At 45.2% G+C, this 10,504-nt stretch overlaps 1 protein-coding gene across 1 annotated transcript in view; it reads right to left on the reverse strand.

Annotated features, from left to right (window-relative positions):
* LOC115116064 (eyes absent homolog 4) overlaps nucleotides 1–9,179 on the reverse strand; it is a 10,583-nt gene extending 1,404 nt beyond the window's left edge. The window contains exons 1-6 of the mRNA XM_065016598.1: nucleotides 9,094–9,179; nucleotides 8,373–8,431; nucleotides 6,873–7,033; nucleotides 6,352–6,466; nucleotides 5,414–5,535; nucleotides 4,472–4,572 (exon numbers count right to left, since the gene is read on the reverse strand). Of these exons, the coding sequence (XP_064872670.1) occupies nucleotides 4,472–4,572; nucleotides 5,414–5,535; nucleotides 6,352–6,466; nucleotides 6,873–7,033; nucleotides 8,373–8,431; nucleotides 9,094–9,174 (639 nt within the window). The 5' untranslated portion in view covers nucleotides 9,175–9,179. The remainder of the gene's footprint in view (nucleotides 1–4,471; nucleotides 4,573–5,413; nucleotides 5,536–6,351; nucleotides 6,467–6,872; nucleotides 7,034–8,372; nucleotides 8,432–9,093) is intronic.
* Nucleotides 9,180–10,504: the final 1,325 nt, after the last annotated feature.

Consider the following 10,504-nt stretch of genomic DNA (forward strand, 5'->3'; position numbering starts at 1 on the left):
CCTTAGAACCACTGACCTGTAGAACCACTGACCTGTAGAACCACTGACCCTTAGAACCACTGACCTGTAGAACCACTGACCTGTAGAACTACTGACCCTTAGAACCACTGACCTGTAGAACCACTGACCTACAGAACCACTGACCTGTAGAACCACTGACCTGTAGAACCACTGACCTGTAGAACCACTGACCTGTAGAACCACTGACCTACAGAACCACTGACCTGTAGAACCACTGACCTACAGAACCACTGACCTACAGAACCACAGCCCTACAGAACCACTGACCTGTAGAACCACTGACCTGTAGAACCACTGCCCTGTAGAACCACTGCCCTGTAGAACCACTGTCCTGTAGAACCACTGACCTGTAGAACCACTGCCCTGTAGAACCACTGACCTGTAGAACCACTGCCCTGTAGAACCACTGACCTGTAGAACCACTGACCTGTAGAACCACTGACCCTTAGAACCACTGACCTGTAGAACCACTGACCTGTAGAACCACTGACCTGTAGAACCACGGCCCTGTAGAACCACTGACCTGTAGAACCACTGACCCTTAGAACCACTGCCCTGTAGAACCACTGACCTGTAGAACCACTGACCTGTAGAACCACTGACCTACAGAACCACTGCCCTGTAGAACCACGGCCCTGTAGAACCACTGACCTGTAGAACCACTGACCTGTAGAACCACTGACCTGTAGAACCACGGCCCTGTAGAACCACTGACCTGTAGAACCACTGACCCTTAGAACCACTGCCCTGTAGAACCACTGACCTGTAGAACCACTGGCCTACAGAACCACTGACCTACAGAACCACTGACCTACAGAACCACAGCCCTGTAGAACCACTGACCTGTAGAACCACTGGCCTACAGAACCACTGACCTACAGAACCACTGAACTGTAGAACCACTGACCTACAGAACCACTGACCTACAGAACCACTGACCTGTAGAACCACTGACCTGTAGAACCACTGACCCTTAGAACCACTGACCTGTAGAACCACTGACCTGTAGAACCACTGACCCTTAGAACCACTGACCTGTAGAACCACTGACCTGTAGAACCACTGACCTGTAGAACTACTGACCCTTAGAACCACTGACCTGTAGAACCACTGACCTACAGTACTACTGACCTACAGAACCACTGACCTACAGAACCACTGACCTATAGAACCACTGACCTGTAGAACCACTGACCTGTAGAACCACTGACCTACAGAACCACTGACCTACAGAACCACAGCCCTGTAGAACCACTGACCTGTAGAACCACTGACCTGTAGAACCACTGACCTACAGAACCACTGGCCTGTAGAACCACGGCCCTGTAGAACCACTGACCTGTAGAACCACTGACCTGTAGAACCACTGACCTGTAGAACCACTGACCTGTAGAACTACTGACCTGTAGAACTACTGACCTGTAGAACCACTGACCTGTAGAACCACTGACCTGTAGAACCACGGCCCTGTAGAACCACTGACCTGTAGAACCACGGCCCTGTAGAACCACTGACCCTTAGAACCACTGCCCTGTAGAACCACTGACCTGTAGAACCACTGACCTACAGAACCACTGCCCTGTAGAACCACGGCCCTGTAGAACCACTGACCTGTAGAACCACTGACCTGTAGAACCACTGTATATAATACTTATTAATTAATTGCTATCATTATTATTATTGTGTCTGCAATCAATTATAGTGGTTGAGTTTTATAATCCCAATCAGTCGGTCTAAGGAACCAGAGTCTACTCTCATTTCATCATTCGGTCTAAGGAACCAGAGTCTACTCTCATTTCATCATTCGGTCTAAGGAACCAGAGTCTACTCTCATTTCATTATTCGGTCTAAGGAACCTCTACTCTCATTTCATCATTCGGTCTAGAACCAGAGTCTACTCTCATTTCATCATTCGGTCTAAGGAACCAGAGTCTACTCTCATTTCATCATTCGGTCTAAGGAACCAGAGTCTACTCTCATTTCATCATTCGGTCTAAGGAACCAGAGTCTACTCTCATTTCATCATTCGGTCTAAGGAACCAGAGTCTACTCTCATTTCATCATTCGGTCTAAGGAACCAGAGTCTACTCTCATTTCATCATTCGGTCTAAGGAACCAGAGTCTACTCTCATTTCATCATTCGGTCTAAGGAACCAGAGTCTACTCTCATTTCATCATTCGGTCTAAGGAACCAGAGTCTACTCTCATTTCATCATTCGGTCTAAGGAACCAGAGTCCACTCTCATTTCATCATTCGGTCTAAGGAACCAGAGTCCACTCTCATTTCATCATTCGGTCTAAGGAACCAGAGTCTACTCATTTCATCATTCGGTCTAAGGAACCAGAGTCTACTCTCATTTCATCATTCGGTCTGGAACCAGAGTCTACTCTCATTTCATCATTCGGTCTAAGGAACCAGAGTCTACTCATTTCATCATTCGGTCTAAGGAACCAGAGTCTACTCTCATTTCATCATTCGGTCTAAGGAACCAGAGTCTACTCTCATTTCATCATTCGGTCTAAGGAACCAGAGTCTACTCTCATTTCATCATTCGGTCTAAGGAACCAGAGTCTACTCTCATTTCATCATTCGGTCTAAGGAACCAGAGTCTACTCTCATTTCATCATTCGGTCTAAGGAACCAGAGTCTACTCTCATTTCATCATTCGGTCTAAGGAACCAGAGTCTACTCTCATTTCATCATTCGGTCTAAGGAACCAGAGTCTACTCTCATTTCATCATTCGGTCTAAGGAACCAGAGTCTACTCTCATTTCATCATTCGGTCTAAGGAACCAGAGTCTACTCTCATTTCATCATTCGGTCTAAGGAACCAGAGTCTACTCTCATTTCATCATTCGGTCTAAGGAACCAGAGTCTACTCTCATTTCATCATTCGGTCTAAGGAACCAGAGTCTACTCTCATTTCATCATTCGGTCTAAGGAACCAGAGTCTACTCTCATTTCATCATTCGGTCTAAGGAACCAGAGTCTACTCTCATTTCATCATTCGGTCTAAGGAACCAGAGTCTACTCTCATTTCATCATTCGGTCTAAGGAACCAGAGTCTACTCTCATTTCATCATTCGGTCTAAGGAACCAGAGTCCACTCTCATTTCATCATTCGGTCTAAGGAACCAGAGTCTACTCTCATTTCATCATTCGGTCTAAGGAACCAGAGTCTACTCTCATTTCATCATTCGGTCTAAGATGCTAAATCAATTTAAACATACGCGTTATTCAATTATTGCACCCACACTCCCCGCGCGCGCCAACAAGCGTCTGCGTTGCCGAGGGCTCAAATAGAAGTCAGTTCTATTTCTGACGCAGATCGCTCTGCAAGACCTGCCTCTCCCATCTCCTCATTGGTTTATAGAAGCAGATAGATGAAAGATGAACTGTTTGGCCGGTCGTCGTGGTAATACTATGAAAGTGTAGATGCCAATCACCATATAAAGTCTAAAGAAGAAAAAGCCCGGAAGGAGGAGAGATGACTAGAAACGATTCGGTTGGCCGTTTTATGTGTGGATTAATTGTCTGAGTAGAGGACCTTGTGCATTTCAGGTAAAATAACAACTCAATGTTTATATCCCAGGACAAATTAGCTAGCAACAGCAAGCTAACTAGCTAAATTGTCATAAATGTTTAATTATTTTCGGCCTGTCCCCAAATTAATATAATTGGTTCAGAGTTTGCTTTGATATTTCAACCTGCGTGTCGTGATCGCGTTTGGTGTGGGGGGGGGGACAAAATCAATTTGCGCACGGTGGTGGTGCTCGCCGGTTTAGGTACGGTCTCAAGAACCTTACTTTTGTTTCATGGAAATAACAAAGGAACAAACCCAAACAGAACACAAAGCGACAGTAAGGAGAGGAAAGCCCCAAAACCAAAACCCAAACAGAACACAAAGCGACAGTAAGGAGAGGAAAGCCCCAAACCAAAACCATAAACGTTACTACATCTACTACTGCAAAGAAAGGCAGGCTTGTACACCACTCAGAGCTCACACAAACACCATAGGAGTAGGGTGAAGTTGCCCCTTGACCCTGATCTTTGGTCCATTTTTTAATTCCCCTAAAGGGGGAGATTGTTTTAGATCTGTACCTAGGGGAAATTTCACCCCAGAGCTCACCAAAACCCCAAACCAAAACCCCCCCTAAAGTTACTAAAAACCACTACTGCAGGAAGGCAGGCTTGTCCACCACTTCACCAATCCGAAGCCCTCACACCACAACACACACTACAGGGTCACGGCGAGGTCACCTTCGCATTGTTTACCTTTTTGGCTGCCTGCTCCTCCTCCACACCATCTCCTACTACAACATATACTACCTTCCTGCCATACCTCTGCATTATGCGCTCAAAGCAACCCTCTTTGCCTGCAATATAAACAAAGGGGGGTCAAGGGTTAGAGGTCAGGAGAGAGAGAGAGAGGGGTCAGGGTGAGGTTACCTGGCTGGCTGCATGCTCCTCGTCCCGCCCGTCGCCAACCACAACGTAGGTAATGTTATTGCCGAAGCGGGAGACTATTCTCTCAAAACAGCTCTCTTTGCCTGGAGACAACAACAAAGGATGTGTACCTAGTGGCACCCTATATCGTAGTGCACTATGAAGGGAATAGGGTACCATAGAGCCCTGGTCAACAGTAGTGCACTATGAAGGGAATAGGGTGCCAAAGAGCCCTGGTCAACAGTAGTGCACTATGAAGGGAATAGGGTGCCATAGAGCCCTGGTCAACAGTAGTGCACTATGAAGGGAATAGGGTGCCACTTGGGACTGAAAGCTTAAACACAGATGTTTTTCTAACAAAGAGAGAGGATGAGACATTTCTGTAGATCAAGGATGGAGGAGTGGAATGAGAGGAGACGGGGAGAGAGAACAAACACACACACACACACACACACTGATATAGCCATCTGTAAACACACATTCCCTTGGCTGTTGTATTTTCCATTTAAAAACACAAGAGAAAGAAATGGATTGGCCCTGATAGTTCCTGACAACACACCTGGTCGCCACGGAGATGCTTCAGATCAACACTGTCATCATAACAACCCTCCCCTCCCAGGACAATGCCTGTCTGCCAAATGGCACCCTATTCCCTATGCAGTGCACTACTTTAGACCAGAGCTCATAGGGATCCATATAGCCTCATACAGAGGTCAGATCCCTGGTCAATTTGGGTTTAGTTCCGCTTGAGGTTAATTCCATTTCCCGTTCAGGAAGTAAACTTAAATACCAATTTTGTGTGTGTGTGTGTGTGTGTGTGTGTGTGTGTAGTGTGTATAGTGTGTGTGTGTGTGTGTGTGTGTGTGTGTGTGTGTGTGTGTATAGTGTGTATAGTGTGTGTGTGTGTGTGTGTGTATAGTGTGTGTGTGTGTGTGTGGTTCTTACCTATTTTGGTTGCACTGTATATGTTCTCAATAGGGAAGGCAGATCCTAAACTATACAACAGAACTTTAGCCACTGCTGGTATCAGCTGGGTTGTTGTTACCAACACATTTACACAGTTACTCCTGGAGACAGAGAGAGAGAGAGAGATGGGAGAGAGAAAGAGAGAGAGAGAGTGAGAGACAGGGAGAGAGAGAGAGAGGAGAAAGCGAGAGAGAGAGAGAGAGAGAGAGAGAGAGGAGAGAGAGAGAGGGAGAGAGAGGAGAGAGATGGGAGAGAGAAAGAGAGAGAGAGAGGGAGAGAGAGACAGAGAGACAGAGAGACAGAGAGAGAGAGATGGGAGAGAGAAAGAGAGAGAGAGAGTGAGAGACAGGGAGAGAGAGAGACAGGGAGAGAGAGAGAGACAGGGAGAGAGAGAGACAGGGAGAGAGAGAGAGAGAGAGAGAGAGAGAGAGAGAGAGAGAGAGAGAGAGGAGAGAGAGAGAGAGAGAGAGAGAGAGAGAGAGAGAAAGAGAGAGAGTGAGAGACAGGGAGAGAGAGAGACAGGGAGAGAGAGAGAGAGAGAGAGAGAGAAAGAGAGAGAGACAGGGAAAGAGAGAGAAAGAGAGGAGGGAAAGAGAGAGAGAGAAAGAGAGAGATGGAGAGAAAGAGAGAGAGAGAGAGAGAGAGGGAGAGAGAGAGAGAGAGAGGGAGGGAGGAAAAGAGAGGGAGGGAGGAAGAGAGAGAAAGGAAGAGAGAGATGGAGAGAGAGGAAGAGAGAGAGAGACAGAGAGAGAGAGGGAGAGGCGAGAAGAGAGAAAGACAGATAATTAGTATCAGTAATGACTGTTCCATTACATGAAATTAGCTCTGATCTCTGTTTTATTTGTCTAGTTCATGTTCATGTCAGAGACCGACTCAGTGTGTCGGCGTGTCCAGTGTGGGTGGAGGGGGCGGGGCACCTGGAGCTGATGATTGACAGGGACTTGAGTGCGTTGGTGAGCCAGGAGTCTGTTAAAGCCTCTACTTCAGCTCTCAGTTGTAACCACGCATCCCTCTTAGCAGGGCCCAACAGGCCTGTCAACAATAAACAACATCAACAATAAACAACAACAATAAACAACATTAGGGGATTTAATCTGACCACACTTTGTCCACAATGCGCCATTTTAAAGGTTTTCCAATTGAGCCGACATATGCAATTTCTTTTTACAGAGAACGCTGTCTTCGTGAACACAGAAACATTGTCTTTTAATCCACTAAGAAACATTTAGTATTGTCCTGTACTAAAGTACTAAAGTAAAGTACAGGACAATACTTAAATGTTTCTCAGTGGATTAAAATGTACACACTATACATATCAGTCGACAGTTCCAAAAAACAAATATATTTACCCCCCCCCCCACCACCCCCCACCCCCTGCCTAAAAAAGAGCTCTCTGATTGGCTCCTCTCCAGTAAACTCTTCTCCCTGATTGGCTTACCCCCCACATTGTTTTTGTATGTGCTATACATCTCTTTGACTCTTCTGTAGCGGAAGGCTAGTTTCCTCATCCAGTCCACCCCTCCGCGGACGCCTGTCGCCAGGCACAGACTCGCGCTGGTCGCCGCTGCATGGAAGCCATCAGTTGCAAAACTGTAAGTACTGTCAATAATAATAATAATATGTTTTATTATAAATACTGTCAATAATAATAATAATAATATGTTTTATTATAAATACTGTCAATAATAATAATAATAATATGTTTTATTATAAATACTGTCAATAATAATAATAATGTGTTTTATTATAAATACTGTCAATAATAATATGTTTTATTATAAATACTGTCAATAATAATAATAATAATATGTTTTATTATAAATACTGTCAATAATAATAATAATAATATGTTTTATTATAAGTACTGTCAATAATAATAATATGTTTTATTATAAGTACTGTCAATAATAATAATAATAATATGTTTTATTATAAGTACTGTCAATAATAATAATATGTTTTATTATAAGTACTGTCAATAATAATAATAATAATATGTTTTATTATAAGTACTGTCAATAATAATAATATGTTTTATTATAAGTACTGTCAATAATAATAATAATAATATGTTTTATTATAAGTACTGTCAATAATAATAATATGTTTTATTATAAGTACTGTCAATAATAATAATAATAATATGTTTTATTATAAAAATGGTAAGTACTGTCTATGAATTCTGCTCTCAACAGAACAATATGTCACAGAACATTCCTAATGGTTGACTCAAATGATTTAAGCCTGATTTTGCTGTCAATCCTGCGTGCTTGTTGTTGAGTTTATAATTGCGGGGCTGCAAACATCAGCAGTTTTTTTTGTTGCTACGCAACTACGCAGGATGGACATTTGCGTAGGTACTTGTAAGTCCTGCACGTACCACAGGAGGTTGGTGGCACCTTAAATTGGGAGGACGGGCTCGTGGTAATGGCAGGAGAGGAATTTAATTGCATTTTTATTTGATTTAACTAGGCAAGTAATTTAAGAACAAATTCTTATTTATAATGACGGCCAAACCCGGGACGACGCTTGGCCAATTGTGCTCCGCCCTATGGGACACCCAATCACGGGTCAGATTTGATACAGCCTGGAATTGAACCCGGGACTGTAGTGATGCCTCTTGCACTGAGATGCAGTGCCTTAGACCGCTGCGCCACACGGGAATGACTAGAATGGCATTCAATTTGCTCCGTTCCGGTCATTATTATGAGCCGTCCTCCCCTCACCAGCCTCCTCTGGTATGATGTAGGCTTAAATGAGTAGTTGAGGATGTTACAACTTGATGTTAGGTTGTAGTGGCTGTTTAAAAAAAAGCATCCCATGGATTCCAGTTTCTCCCACAGACTGTTCTCAGAGCGAGGAACCGTCTGATATCAAGTTGTTCACATCCTGAACTCCTCATTTAACTGTGAAGAAGAAAACTTTGTTGAACGCTCACCTCAGGTCCTGTCCGTTGTCATCTGACGACACATCATCAATATGGACCTGATCACACTCCTGAACACCCACCCACACACACAGACAGAAACACACACACACAGACACACACACACACAGAAACACACAGACAGAAACACACACACACAGAAACACACACACACAGAAACACACACACACAGAAACACACAGAAACACACAGAAACACACACACAGAAACACACACACAGAAACACACACAGAAACACACACAGACAGAAACACACAGACAGACAGACAGACAGACAGACAGACAGACAGACAGACAGACAGACAGACAGACAGACAGACAGACAGACAGACACAGACACAGACAAGTTTAAGTCTTTAGTTTGTGTCACTAGGTGGCAGTGTCTACACATGAAGGAGCACGTATCACAGCCTCTCAGAGGAGGAGGAGTACTGATCTAGGATCAGTTTGACCTTTTTAAAATCACAATGAATTAGATTACACTGACAGTGGGGATCTGATCCCAGATCAGTAGCTGTATCTATACAGTGTGTGTGTGTGTGTGTGTTCCTGAGCTAACCTACCTCTAAGTCGTTGAAGAACAGGTGTGTGTGTGTTCCTGAGCTAACCTACCTCTAAGTCGTTGAAGAACAGGTGTGTGTGTGTGTTCCTGAGCTAACCTACCTCTAAGTCGTTGAAGAACAGGTGTGTGTGTGTTCCTGAGCTAACCTACCTCTAAGTCGTTGAAGAACAGGTGTGTGTCTGCCAGGTTAAAGATCATCTCTTCCATCCTCAGTCCCAGTGTCACCGCCATGGGAGGGTCCTGTCAATCAATCAATACAACCGTCAATACAACCGTCAATACATCCGTCAATACAGAGTCTCCATGTGTCGGGGGGCTAGAGTTCAGTCTGTTATATCTGGTGTAATTATCCGGTGTCCTGTGTGAATTGAAGTATGCTCCCTCTAATTCTCTCTCCCTCCCGGGGGACCTGAGCCCTAGGACCATGGCTCAGGACTACCTGGCATAATGACTCCTCCTCATCACCACCATCATCATCATCACCACCATCATCTCCTCCCCCCCTGCCCTCCTCCCCCCTGGTATGTTCAGCTAATCTCAGTAGATGCTGAGAGATAGAGAGCGAGAGAAAGACATGTCACACTTGTTCTGTCCCATCAACATTATGTCCCTCTTTAAAAATCCTTGGGGGACTGGGTGGGTTTGGGGGGCAGCCCTGCCAACCCGCAGATCAGCTGCAAAAACCATCATCTGCGATAGATGGGCGATTCGCTGACACTGTGAGACTCCCAGAATAGACACATACCGAGCACAGAGATAAATGGAGAGAGGGAGGGAGAGAGAGAGAGAGATGTAGAGAGAGGGAAGGAGAGAGAGAGAAATGGAGAGAGAGGGAGGGAGAGAGAGAGACATGGCGAGAGAGGGAGGGAGAGAGACATGTAGAGAGAGGGAGAGACATGGAGAGAGAGAGGGAGAGAGAGAGACATGAAGAGAGAGGGAGGGAGAGAGACATGTAGAGAGAGGGAGGGAGAGAGAGACATGAAGAGAGAGACATGGAGAGAGAGACATGAAGAGAGAGACATGGCGTGGGAGGGCAAGGGGTGAAAAGAAGGAAAGTTGTGTAAAGAGGGAGAGACATGGAGAGAGGGAGAGACATGGAGAGAGGGAGGGAGAGAGAGACATGAAGAGAGGGAGGGAGAGAGAGAGACATGGAGAGAGAGACATGTAGAGAGAGTGAGAGACATGGAGAGAGGGAGAGAGAGACATGGAGAGAGAGAGACATGTAGAGAGAGGGAGAGACATGGAGAGAGGGACGGAGAGAGAGAGAGGCATGGAGAGAGAGAGAGACATGTAGAGAGAGGGAGAGACATGGAGAGAGGGAGAGAGAGAGAGACATGGAGAGAGAGGGAGAGACATAGAGAGAGGGAGTGAGATACATGGAGAGAGGGAGGGAGAGAGAGACATGGAGAGAGAGAGACATGTAGAGAGAGGGAGAGACATGGAGAGAGGGAGGGAGAAAGAGAGACATGGAGAGAGAGAGGGAGGGAGAGAGAGAGAGACATGGAGAGATAGGGAGAGACATGGAGAGAGGGAGGGAGAGAGAGACATGGCGAGAGAGAGA

This window comes from Oncorhynchus nerka, unplaced genomic scaffold (genome assembly GCF_034236695.1).
Source record: "Oncorhynchus nerka isolate Pitt River unplaced genomic scaffold, Oner_Uvic_2.0 unplaced_scaffold_960, whole genome shotgun sequence".
Classification (NCBI taxonomy): Eukaryota; Metazoa; Chordata; class Actinopteri; order Salmoniformes; family Salmonidae; genus Oncorhynchus; species Oncorhynchus nerka.